Source organism: Eumetopias jubatus, unplaced genomic scaffold (assembly GCF_037043125.1).
Source record: "Eumetopias jubatus isolate StellerSeaLion01/CBP00866 unplaced genomic scaffold, mEumJub1_p1.0 scaffold_10, whole genome shotgun sequence".
In the NCBI taxonomy this organism is placed as follows: domain Eukaryota; kingdom Metazoa; phylum Chordata; class Mammalia; order Carnivora; family Otariidae; genus Eumetopias; species Eumetopias jubatus.
Window position 1 is genome coordinate 94,056,613 of NW_028274816.1, and position 13,566 is coordinate 94,070,178.

The 13,566-nt window shown below is 48.8% G+C and overlaps 1 protein-coding gene across 2 annotated transcripts in view; it reads left to right on the plus strand.

Annotated features, from left to right (window-relative positions):
• Positions 1–13,566, plus strand: part of PRKCA (protein kinase C alpha) — a 399,391-nt gene that overhangs the window by 361,420 nt on the left and 24,405 nt on the right. For both annotated transcript variants that reach the window (XM_088028179.1, XM_088028178.1), the window contains exons 14-16: positions 2,309–2,389; positions 10,715–10,822; positions 12,713–12,853. In XM_088028179.1, the coding sequence (XP_087884305.1) occupies positions 2,309–2,389; positions 10,715–10,822; positions 12,713–12,853 (330 nt within the window). The remainder of the gene's footprint in view (positions 1–2,308; positions 2,390–10,714; positions 10,823–12,712; positions 12,854–13,566) is intronic.

Consider the following 13,566-nt stretch of genomic DNA (forward strand, 5'->3'; position numbering starts at 1 on the left):
TAGGATTTGTGAATCATTCTGACCAGAGACAGGGTTTCCCTACCCTTGACCTCCGATGGCTTTCCAGACTCAGGTGGTGTTTCATACCGCCCAAGTAGAGGAGTCTGATGGGTAAGATTGCTCAGATACTTGCAGAATATAGGATACACACTACAGCGTGACCTCCCTTGTTCAGCCCCCTCAGTTCCCCAGCCTGATAATTCCCACGCAACACGGTGCCCCAGCTCTGCCCGTGTTAAAAACGGAGTAACTAAAACACTGATTAATGGAAATAGATTGCCGGGACTGGTTTTAATATAGTTACAAGAAAAAATTTTATTCAAGTGCTTTTGAAATACAGCTACAACAACTGAAATGGTGGTTTTAAACCTCTTTAATCCTCAAAGCCCTTCAATTAATATTTTATTAATTTCAGTATGAGTGATTACATGTATTTGACAGCCGTAAACTGTGTTTTTAAAACAGAAATGTCAATATCCAGAGCACCACCTATGAGCTGATTGGCTCTGGACAGGTCTCTGAAACTTCTTGCTACATCAGCTTTCCCACCTATAAAATGGGAAGAATAATTAGTTCTGCCGCAGTGGATTCTGCAGAATGTGCTCAGCACATCGGATATATAGTCGGTGCATAGCAAGTGTATTTTCTTACTCTCGCAAAGAGAATTTCTGTTGTTATTCTACTTGGTTAAAACAAGCTTTGATCCAGTCATTTCCTGTCTTGGAACCAGAATGCCAAGCCTCATTTTACATCATCAAGTAACACATAGAGGCTCATTTTGATAGGGTTTTTTTGTTCTGTGTATGTGTGCATTTTCCAAGTTTTCAAAAAAGAACAAATGTAGTTTTAAAAAGAAAGGAAGGCCTCCTTGTAGCTTCCTTTGGTTATCATTTCCTTGTCAAGAAAATGAGCTATAAAGCTGCCAGATCCAAATGTGTGCCCTCTTGTTGCCGCCCACACTGAGGCAAGCCGCGGGGAGCTTGTATTTCTCATGCTACAAGGAGAAATATTAGTAATACATTAAAGAAATGGAGAGGAAGAGACACGCAGGTTTGTTTGTGTCCCAGGACATTCCATTAGACATCATGGGCCATTAAAAAATACCCTAGAACATTTCAAAGTCACATGTATATATGCAAAATGGCAGAATGGTCATGCTGAGCACCTGTTTGGATGTCTTCGCCTCGGATCCTGGGGCATGATCTGTGGGTCGGGGGATCCTGTGCTTTAGACAACACCAGTGTTTTAATAACCTGTGCCGTGCTTAGAAATTCCAATCAGTATTACCCTCTTCCACGAGGGCAGGTCGTAGAATTATTCTAGTACTTCTGGGAGCCACGAAGATAGAGGGAGCAGTCGGGGTCTCCGTGGGCCGTCACCCAGCTTCACCAGCTCCCTGCATTTTACCAACTGTTCCAACCCCTTCCTAGTTTGCTCAAGTATTTAAAACAAATCTAAGATGTCACGTCACTTCACCTGTAAATTCTTCATCTCTCATGGATTTCACTCATTAATACACTCATCATACACTTTTAAACGAATCACCATACCATTTTCCCACCTCACAAAATTAAGGGTAATCTCTTACCAAGACCACATTTTAGTTGTTCCTGATTTCTGTTTTAGAGTTGGTTTGGTTTGAGTCAAGATTCATGGGGCGCCTGGGTGGCTCAGTCGGTTAAGCGTCTGCCTTCGGCTCAGGTCATAATACCAGGGTTCTGGGATCGAGCCCCGCATCGGGCTCCCTGCTCCGCGGGAAGCCTGCTTCTCCCTCTCCCACTCCCCCTAGCTTGTGTTCCCTCTCTTGCTCTCTCTCTCTCTCTCTCTGTCAAATAAATAAACAAAATCTATAAAAAAAAAAAAAAGTTTCAGACAAGGCTCAAATACGACATTTGATAAAATTATGTCTCTTTCAAACTGTTCTGAAACTTCAGCAGATACATTATCTCCACCATCATCTTTGTTGCTTTCAGCAAAATTCTGTTACATAGTTTGATTATCTTGTTTATCAGACCCGTGGTCTGAAGGACCTCTGGCTTTTTCCAAAAATGAAATCCACCTCAATGTCCAAATATTTTTCACCATCGAGGATAATTAAATCTGCCCTGTGGCATCTCCAGGTGAATTCAGAGGAGCAGACCCCAAGCAGGTTTTGGGCAGCGAGTCATGGGGAGGTGTTTCCCCATATGTGGGATTTGCGGGGCCCTCTCCCCTCAGCGCAGAAAAGCCTACATGCTTGACTCGTCTGTTCTAACGTGGGCTGTTTGATTCCCCACTAAATGTAATTGATGTATGTGTTTTCACACAGATAATCGCGTATCAGCCGTATGGAAAATCCGTGGACTGGTGGGCCTATGGCGTCCTATTATATGAAATGCTAGCTGGGCAGGTAATGTACGTTTTTGTACTTATTTATTGCTGGATAAAGTGAATACCACAGCTCTGTTCGGGCCAGGATAGTGGGACCCAGCAGCTGATGCTGGTCCGACTTCCCTGACCCCGGTGAAAGAGGGAGAAATCCCCCCTGCCGCCTTGAAAGTGGATTATATTCAACAGGCACAGCAATTATCTCTGGTTATAAAAGCCCCAAACTGAGAGGTGACACCTGGAGCATCACCAACGTAGCTTTCATATTAAACACGAAAGTTCCTGCACGTTGAGGACAACAGTGGCCTCTGTAGGTTTTCAGTGTCTCAGAACTGTGGTTGGGTTATGGTTCCTTGCAAGTTTGTCTGCACAGATTACCCAGCTGCTGCCCGGGTGTAGAATCGGTATTATTAGCAAAGGAAGAAGACGGTGAAACTTGAAGAAATGCTTTAATAGCTTCTCCCCATCTCTCCTCATCTCACCCTTGGCAGTTCATTGCAGTTTTCACAAAAGTCCAACAAGGCTGAACCTCCAGTTACAAAAAGACAGATTAGGTTTCTCTGAGGAAAGCAACATACATCAGATAAGCAGGGGAATGATGCCAAAGCTTGCACTTTTTTAATACATGGCCTTAATGTCCGTAGCGTTGGGGCAAATCACACTTGCTGCTTTAACAAGCAAGCCCAAAAAACCTCAGGGGTTTAACACAGCACACGAGTTTATTTTCCATTCTTGGCACAGCCCTGTGGGGGGCGGGGGCGGTGGGGGCTACTGATCCACAGGGTCATTCAAGGGCAGTCTTCTTTCTTCCATTGTCCCTACAATCTTTTAGAGCCTCAGATTCCTTTAGCAAACCCTCCTTACTCAACTGGCCGATGAAGAGAGAGCAGAAGCGAGGTTGCACAGAATGTTTTAGGGGCCAGGCCTAGAGGTGGCATACATCACCCCTTCCTACAGCCCGCTGGCCACATGGCCCCACTAGGACGTGAAGGACCAGGGGTGGGAGGAAATACAGTGTACCTGTGAGCTCAGGAAGGGGAAGCAGGTTGGGTGAACGTCTACCAGATCTCTGCCATTTTACCTAAAAACAGCTCTGTTGTGGGCAGCTTTTTAAAATTCCCAGCAGTTGAATACTGGTGTCAAGGAGTTGAATCCTCCATAGCCAAAAGCTTTAGTAAGAGAAAATGGAAAGAAATACCCACGTTGAGCAGCTGAGCTACCCCCTAAGGAAATCTTTGAATCTTTGTCCCTGGGGGGGAAAGTCACCCTTTCTGACATATGACATTCATCGACTCCTCCATTTATTCATTCAACATATACTTGTTTAAGGCTTACTCTCTGCATGGTGATCGCCGTAAACAAAACAGACAAAAACCCTCACCTTCATGAGGCCTATAAGCTAGAGAGAGAGAGAGTAGATGAATTAAATAAGGAAAATACAGACTAGTGATAAGCTAAGAGAAAAAGTAATAAAGCAGGAAAGAAAATACAGTGCTGGAGGAGGGTTGAAATTGGAGTGAGGATGGCCAGGGAGGGTCTCATGTAGAGCTGAAGTGAAGATCAGCAAAAAGTTAGAGACTGCCAGGTGCTTATGTGGCGTGAAAGCATTCTGGGCAGTGGAAACAGCAAGTGCAAAGGCCCTGGGGTGGAAGTGTACAGCCATGTTTAAGAAAGGGATGGGAAGCCACCAGTCTGGCCAGAGCAGAATGGGTTAGAAATCAGAGAGGAAAGGGGAGCCCCAGGTCTTGTGAGCGTGGAAGTCATCACAGACCCTTGGCTTTCCCTCTGGAGTGGGAGGCTACTGGGGAGCTCTCCTTTATGTTTTTCATTGTCTTACATCTTTTAGATACTAAAGTAGTCTCTTAGAGATTAAAAGATACAGGGTCCTAGCCTACATTCGGTCACTAACTGAGAAGTGTGGTTAGGCCTTGATTGATAGTAAAATGGTTTGTGATTATTAATTTAGGTTTTTAACCCCAGTAAAATGTTCGTCTCAGGCCAAATATGCCAGCTTGTAAGCACGGAAAAGCAGGTCATCAGAAACCAATGTCAGTGAGACAATAGTGAGTTGCCTGCCCCTTGAGTTAATTTCCCCTCTTTAGAATTTTAACAATAAAATCTGACTAAATTATTGGCCCCCGGGAGCCATGCTATTCACGAAGGCACAGAAAGCTGAGTTCCCCTTCTTGATCCCACTTGCATGTTCTGACTCTTGAGTTCAGAAACAAACCCTGTTTACACTGAGTCACATTTGCATATGCCAACCAAAGAAATTGGTTGTGTGGAAAATAGGATCTGTTTCCAAGGGCACTTTACAAGAGATGAGATGAGCTGATTCTTCATTGGCGAGCAGGAGACTAGGACTTCAGAAGTCCCGTGCCCCCCCGCCCCCCCGCAACACACCGCGCTCCTGCCCCCATCATCCTTCCTCCCTAAGCCCGTGGACTTCATTCCCTAGAGGAGAGCTCAGGAAATGCTGCCCTCCTGCAGGGAAGTCCCCTTTGGGTGCATTTTAAAAATCCTGCCTCACTTGCCCATTGTCCCTGAGACCCCCACCTGCAGATGCCCTCCCCACGCCCAGCGCTTCCGTAAGCGTTCTGGCACATTTCCATTTCCCATCTTGCTTCTCGGACTCCATTAGCCTGCCCCATAGGATCCCTTCCAGTTTTCATGATCTCTGTTGAAAATTTGATCTCTTTAAATGTGACGTCTTAAAGGCGTCCCACATTAGGGCACCGTGGCAGGCTCAGCCATTGTTCCTCTAAATCCTCAACTGTGCCTGCCTCCAACACAGCGTTTTCATTTTGGGACCCATGTCTTCCTCTTCCCTGTGACTCAATGCAAATTTCAATGTATTTCTGGGCGATGAGTCAGCCCAGAAAGGATAATAAAGGCTCTGAGCCCGGTACCCGGAGCCCCCCAAAAGCTGCAACAGCCTCCAGACCCAGCGGAGGGAATAGATGCTCTTACTGAAAAGTAAGATTAATTATAAAGCTGTTGATAGGGTTATGGTCTAAATTTGTCCTCTTTAATTGTTGGGTATATTTACTGTCAGCAGTCAAGGGGGCAGTTAAGTATAAACAGCCCGAGTCTTTCTTCAGTTCCTGGACTGCTTGACAAATATGATTACTTTGGGGCATAAACAGTATTTACCCAGCACTGTAATGAGCATATTGCGGCTCCAAGCGTTCACGGGTCTTCATCATAAAGAGACCAGTCCTCCCTTCTTTATGTCACCTTCTGCCAGGGTTATCTATGCTTTGTCTTCATTCCTGATGCATCGGCAATGGGTACTTTCTCCCAGCACTTTCACCCGAACTGTCTTTGGGTGTCCTCCCCACACCCCCACACCCCACTGCTGATCACCCGTGATCTGCAGACACACATGGCAGGGCCCCCACATCCATGAACCAGTCAGTGACTTCGGAATCATTTTAGAAAGAGTGAACCATCACCCCTCATTTGTCTGTCTAAAATTCACAAATTGCATATTGCTAAGGAGAACACCCTGGGTTCGGAACATTTTTACACCCAGCCTAGACTGTATGTGACATGTAGCTTAGCTGGAGACACTAAGCCCAGATTTGTAGAAATTTAAAAATAATCATGGGAATGTGGGAAAGAAAGGAGAGAAGCAAATCCAAAATGGTCACGCACTTTCTCCTCAGCAACACATCGCCTCTATTGTCCCCAGGCTCAGTAGCTGACTGGGAAAGAAAATTAATATAATTATAATTTCACCCTTGACCTGCCTTCAGCACCAAGGCCTGAGCAGCAATTACCTGTAAAAATGCTCCTGGGGTGACCTGGAGAGACTTAACGAGAGCCATAAAAATGCTCACATCCCTTCGGCTGCATAAGCCCACACCTGTGAAATTTTTCTTAGGAAGTAATCAGAGAAGAGAAAAATGACTCGCCCAGAGATGTTTATAGTAACCTTAGTTATCAGAGCACAGCCCCGGACAAATGAGCCCATCTCGGATGGATGAGGGGTCAGCTCCGCAGCATTCTTCTGCCTGGGAATACCAGTAGCCACGTAGAAAGTGTTTGCAACAGTCAGTGAAAAACAAGAAACTCCAAATTATGCATCCTTATTTGAAAATAATACGACAAGCCTAAGAGTTCACAGAAAAATAAGAGCAGTGTTTGTGGTGAGGTGAAGGGAATGTGGATGCGACTTTCCCCGCAAGAACATATGATTTTAATTTCACAGAGGGCTCTGGGGAGCTTTCCCGAATCTGATGATCATTATTGCTGCTCACCAGGTCTTTGGGGGCTTCCTCCCTTCTGGCATGTGGTGGGATTGTACCTCCCAGCTTGCTCATGATTGGGTAGAGCCTGTGACTCATTCTGACCAGTGAGATCTCAGTGGATGTGCTCCTGGAGCAGGACACCCCAGAGCGCCTCTTCCCGTTCCCCCACAGCAAGACCAAGATGGCGGCTGCGCCATCAGAATGGGTCCTTGGTGACCTCTGCTGACTGACAGTGGATGTGTGGCATAAGCAAGAGATAAGCAGTCAGAATCAGGGCTGGGAAGTCATGCCAGGTCTCTAGTCTAGAGACAGTCCCTCTACACAATGACTTGAAACATCTCTGGTCTTTCCAGAACCCCACTACTCATTGTGCCGGATACCAAAATGGCCTCCCCACATATCCCCTCCCCACCACTGCCCCAGTCGAGCCATCTTTAGGTGTGGGTGGACTTCCCACTCAGCCCTCCCAGCAGCAGCGCCGGGGGACCATCCTTCCCCAGCCACCTGCCGGAGCAAGTGTGAGAGATTGGCAGGGCTCAGAATGGCCCAGAGCCCATGCTCTGCGGTCAGATGTCTGGGCTTGAATCTTGGTTCTTGCACATTCCAGCTCTGTAACCCTGGCCAAAGCACTTAATAATAGAACCTCAATGAGCTCAACTGTGAAGTGAGATCCCCAGTATGTGCGGCGGTCATACGGCGGTTTTGAGGATTGAGTGAGTGATGCTGGGAAAAGCACTCTACCTGGCACGTAGATAGAGCCTGAAAAGCATGCGTTACTGCAGCTGCAGCCATCCTCACTGCTGTTCATTCTCAAACACTGGCCACCCTTCATCAGGCAGTGTAGACTCCAGTGGGTGATAACAGAACGTCAGGGGTAGAGGCATGTGTCCTCCCTGGGATTGCCAGGAGATACCCCCAGTCCTCGGGGCCACACAGGGATGGAACACGGGGTAGAAGCCCAGGGCGCTGCCACAAGGACACATAGTCCTGTGGCTTTTGTCATAGCTTAGGAATCTTACCGCAACAGGTGAACCCAAGGGGCCTCAGAGAATCCTTCCATCCCCAGCCTGTATGATTCCCACGGGATTAAATAGCTCTCCTTACGGCAGGACTTCTTAGAACCTAAATGTAAATGTTACTGCAGATCCCAGAAAGGGGGGAAAGGGTGCAAACTTTGACCCAGGAGTATCCTGTAGGATTAATATCCTCTAGTTCTGAAGAATGCTCTCTGGGGTGTGTCGGGAGCCAGGTGTCCTGCTCTCAGAGGGGACTTCATGGTCAACTGCTTCCTGGATCAGTAGTAGGCACAGCTCACCTGGGCCAAGGTGGTTCCCACGCCAGGAGACAAACAGGTGTGATAGGCCAGTGCCCTACACAGAATCCCCCCTCCAAATTCCTTCTTCCGCATCAGCGGGGGCGGGGGTAGGGGGTGGGGGTAAGCATCTGCACTGACCTAACCGTCTTCAAATGCAAAGGTTCTTGCTGCCTCACCTGACAAGGATTCCTGGGGACAATTTGTCTGAGTTTCTCTTTGGAGAAAATTGCCCTTAAGCCTTTGGCTGGGATGATCCGTGACTCAGCCCCTATAACATTCCTGCTGCTAGTGCTTGAGCATCACCAGAGAGGCCTGCTGACTCCCCCTGCTGCCTCTGTCTGCCTACAGGGCCCAAGCTTTAGGAACCCTTCGCGTCTGTTTTGATGCTCTGCTGGTACGTAGTTTCTCCTGAGCAGCGACCCTAAGGGGCCACACTGAGAGGTGTCGATTGGTCATCCAGGAGCAGCACCCGTACCCTGCTCGCATCCAGAGCACCATGACATTATAGAGTATGAACACAGAGAAAATTCAGAGTGTGGGGCCCCCTGGAGATGTGCAGTTCACAGCCCAGAGCAGAAATCCTGCCATGTTTGCTTTAGTTATAAAGATCTCCTTGGCCAGAACTCAGCCACATGTATGGATCACTTATTAGGGAAAAGGGAATGTTTTGTGGGTGTTATACCATAGGTGTCCAGAAGAAGTAGGTTGCATGATGTCAGGCAGAGAAGGTATGGTGGGATGGACCGCAGTACTGGCCTCCGCTGTAGCTCTTGGCCAGTCTTGGGCCAGCCTGCTCTGTCTGTGCCCAGCTTACTTGCCCGTGGGCATCCCAGGCGCCACGTTATTCCTGCCCAGGGAAACTCACCATGGTGGGCTGTTCAGGCTGTGCTGGGAGTCATTCACAGGCAGGGTAATATTTTTTTTTTTTAAGATTTATTTATTTTAGAGAAAGAGCATGTGCGGGAGGGGCAGAGGGAAAGGGAGAGGGAGACTCTCAAGCAGACTGCACTGAGCATGGAGTCCAATGTGGGGCTCGATCTCACAACACCAAGATCAGGACCTGAGCTGAAACCAAGAGTGCTTAACCGACTGTGTCCCCCAGGCGCCCCATAGGCGGGCTAATTTTAGTTCTCCTCACCCACCTGTGTGCTTTGACCAAATTAAACATTCTTTATACCAGGTACTTAGGATCGAAAATGAGACCTATTTATTTATATTTCTAGACCAAAAAATAATAAAAATAAAACCCAACAACAGCAGTGGCACCAGTCCCAACCCCCCATTCTCCCAGACCTGGTCCCAAGGTAGGGTTCTATATAGACTTAGCATCTTTCCCTTGAGCAGGTGTAGTTCCCATGGGCTGACCCCACACCCAGCTCCTATTCAGGGCTGGGGGTGGGGAGAGGACTAAGGTTGGGGGGTCAGATGAGCAGATTGGAAGGACCTGAGTGGTGCTTCGGGGGGAGCAGTCTGCTTGGGTCCATTACTGTCTCTTACTCGGAGGGAGATGTTTGATGAGAAGGGGTGTCCTGCTGACCATGGCACAGCTGTCTTTGGTCCATGATATTGTTTACATTTAAGCTGGACTCTGCATTTTCGGAGCCCTAACCGCGTCAGTCAGAGTGACAGAGACACCTCTTTTCCATGAGAAGGAAATGCACCAAGATGAAACGTCTGGGGATTCTCTCAGCTGTGATAGCTGACCCCGGTCTGCCTTTCTTATGCTGAACCCAAGGTTAGCTAAGCCTAAAGGGAACATTAAGAAATTTCCCATAAACCCACTGATCCTGTGCACCGTCCCTCCAGAGTGACAGGTAATTTGCCAGACCTCTCAGGATTAAAGACATGCTGGAGGAGAAGGCTTGAAGGACGTCCTGAGCTCACCCGTTCCTCCCGAGGATTCTAGCAGCCCCTTCTAAGACCGTTCATCTGCCTTAATAAAATACCAGTACCACTAGGCACCCTTCAGCAGGCACCTGCTGGGTACAGGACAAACTATCAGGTGTTTTGCAGACTCCCCAGGGAACTCCATTTTACAAATTGGACAACTGTATCTTAAAGAGAGAGGTCGCTTGCCTGTGGACACCCAGCTAGGAGGTGGTAGAGCTAGAATTCTGGTCCAGATCCCCCGGACTTTTAACCATGACCGCCCACAGCGCTACCAGGCCTCCCGCTCTCCCTGTGGGCAGTGTAAACCCAGCAGAAGAGGAGAGGGGAGGGTCCAGTGGAGGCTAAGCTCCCATCACTGGTACCACGCAGGTGCCAGGCTCTCTACAGAGCAGCTCCCTGTTGGGTCAAAAGGGCCCTGGTGTGGATTTCTGGACCTGGGGAAGTCCTTTTAGCCCATGTCCGGTGGCCCCAACGCCCCATGCTCAGAATCCAAAGGCACAAACATTCTCCACCTGCCCCCACCCCTGCACACAGAGCTATCTGTAACCTAACTTGATCCTAATTAAATTTTTTAACACATAATTACAAAATTAATGGATTAATTATAATTTATTTGCAAAGCATTAAAAGCATTACTCAAAAACATTTTCCCTAAAGATTGTTTTGGGTTGCCCAGGGCAGGATAATTAAAAAGAGGAAAAAATGAAAAACACGCAACCACCAACCTAATGAAAGATAATCAAATAAACCAGCAACTTCACTGAGCTAACTCTGCAGCCGGTGGTGCGCCCAGAAGCCCGGTGTGTGTCTTGGTGTTGACATGGGTCTCCAGGCGCCACGCTAATGAATCACCCTGCCTGTTTTCCTGTGTCTCTGTTTTCCTGAACAGCCTCCCTTTGATGGCGAAGATGAAGATGAGCTGTTTCAGTCCATAATGGAGCATAACGTTTCTTATCCCAAATCCTTGTCCAAGGAGGCCGTTTCCATCTGCAAAGGAGTAAGTAGACCTGCGTTCCTTTTAGAATCACGGACCGAGAGGGTCAGCAGGGGAAATCTCTGGCCCACACTTCTGAGAGAGGTTGGCGGAGAACCTGCAAACCCATGCCACTGCTCCCAGCCATCAAGTGCTACAGCTCAGTGACGTGCAGGGCATCATGGGAAACACGGTGGCCCAGAGAAGGGCTTCTGATCCCCAAACTGCCTGGAACTCTGGCCTAGGCAGCTAATGGCACTGTGCTTTAGTTTCTCATCCCCCTCATGAAACTGTGCCATGAGTTACCAGAAATAACCGCGGGCCCTCGGAAAATATTCAGTCTCTTCCCTTGCCTGACTTGGTGGGCCTTGGGTCATTCTTCATTCAATTCTCTTCTTTCGAGATAGAATGTGCAGGCAGAAATGGGCACAAGTTGTCAGTGTTGTAGATCAGTGAATTTTCACAAGACAAATGCACCCACGTCATGAAAGGGAAGGTTTCCGACACCCTAGACGCCCCCTCCCTTCCTGCCCCACAGCAGCTCCCCACCCCTTAGGATAAGCAGCATCCCTGCTCGTACCTGCAGGGATTGGCCTGGTCTGTTTTGAACTTGACACAAATGCAGTCTTGTGGCGGATGCTCCCCAGGCCTGGCTTCTTTCACCCAACGTGGTGATCGCGGCATTTCTCCATATCCGTGTGTGTGCGTGCGTGCGTGCACGCGTGCACACACGTGTGCACTTCCATCCTCCGTCCACCCACGTAGCATTCCACCGTGTGATCACACCAGAGTTTGTTTATTCGTGCTACTGCTGGTGGGCCTTTGGGTTGTTTCCACTTTGGTTTGGGGCTGTTCCAAATAGAACTGCCCTGAAACTTCCAGGTTTTGTGTTTTGGGGAACATATGAGCTCGTTTCTATGGAGGAGATACCCAGGAATAGAAATTACCGGGTCCTGACCTGGTTAGTTTTTAATCGTGAAGCTTTAGGCCACAAAATTATCGTCAGACCTGGTGGGATGGAGTGTAAGACACTCCTAACATTTTCTGGCCAGTTTGATTGTGTGGGACGTGCTTATCAGGTGTCTAAAAGGGCAGCGCACTGTTTACATACAGAAATAGGGAGAGCGAGGCCCTCCCGTGTTCGCCTCTGTCTCCCGCAGTAGACACATGGGAATTAACTAGTCACCTGCTGGTCACGACATTTATTTTTCCAACCCATGTGTCTTTTGATTAATACATTTTGGTCTGGGCAATAAATAGGCATATGATGCTTGTGATTAGCATCACAGGAGATACACACACAATTTTTAGTGATTGCCTACCTTTTCACATACATATTTTTTGTAGACCTACAGAGTGGCAGCTCTAACACAGTGTAGGAAGACTCCTGATTAAATTCTTATGTTTGGCTCTGGGGCCAGATTGCTTGCCTGTGTCCTTTATCATAAAAATCACTACAGAAAGACCCATTCTGTCAGCACTGTATTTGTGAGCTGGGGTCACTCTGTGCAAGCCACTGATTTCTTGGGGTGCTCCCCGGGCATCCGTGCAGTCAGGGCTCCTAGCAGAGCTATAGCAAAGGTGAGGTACTACCGTCCAGCATTCTCTTTTTCTCCTACGTTTAGTGTGTGGGACGGGGGAGGGAGGGTCTTTTTTCCTCTTTATTGAGGTATAATTGACAAATGAAATTGCAGCGTGTTTAAAATGTGCCACATGATGGTTGGATGCGAATTACATTCTGGAAGAGTCCCACAGTCGAGTAAACACGTCTGGCACCTCACACAGTTACCTTTTTGTCTTTTGGGGGGAGAACACTGATGTTCTACTCTCTCAGCACATTTCAGTTATACAATACCGTGTCGTCACCTCTGGTCCCCACAACACACATTGCACGCTCTTTCTGCTGCTCTCTAGCTGATGACCAAACACCCAGGCAAGCGGCTGGGTTGCGGGCCGGAGGGGGAGAGAGACGTGCGGGAACATGCCTTCTTCCGAAGGATCGACTGGGAGAAGCTGGAGAACAGGGAGATCCAGCCGCCCTTCAAGCCCAAAGTGGTGAGTAGGGGATGTGGCCTGCTCCCGAGCCCCGTGTCCCTGAGTCCCAGAGGGGTCCCGCTCCCCCTTACTCTAGAGAGAGGAGGCCGGTGACTCCCGGCCTCTGCAGGATGGAAGAACACGGCCAGGTACCAGCCTCACCTTCAGTCTGTGGTCTGAGCCCCCGGGATTCCTGCGGACTTTCAGAGTCAGCACAGACCAAGCAGGGATGGGGGGGCCTGTGCCCACCAGCCAGGGGGCTGCAGAGTGCCTCCCAGAACTGAGAGAGCGCCAGGGCGCGTTGGCTGTGGGGATCGGGCTTTGTGGACTCACGTGCCCGGCAGGACTGTGATCCCTGCTCTGGGTCCTCGACGGGACGTCTCATCGGTGTCCCACTCTCCTGGGTTTGCTTTGCTCCTGAAGCCCAACTCGGCCCCAGCCGGCTCTTCTGCAGGCCCTGGCTGCGCTTCCCGCATTGGCCACGGCCCCTGCTGCCAGGAGTGCGGGTCGCCCCTCTCCCCATTCTGGCTTCGCCCCCTTCGTTGAGACTCCTCCCATGTGACTCGCGTTTTTTCCATTAATTTCACAAACACTCTGCGCCAGGCCCTGTTCTTTACAAATTGGCTCATTTAACCCTCTCAGTGACCCTGCTCAGTGGGTAAACTAAGGCACAGAGAGGCTGAGTATCTTGCCTGAAGACACGCAGCTGGTAGGTGGTGTTCTGGCCCTGGGAT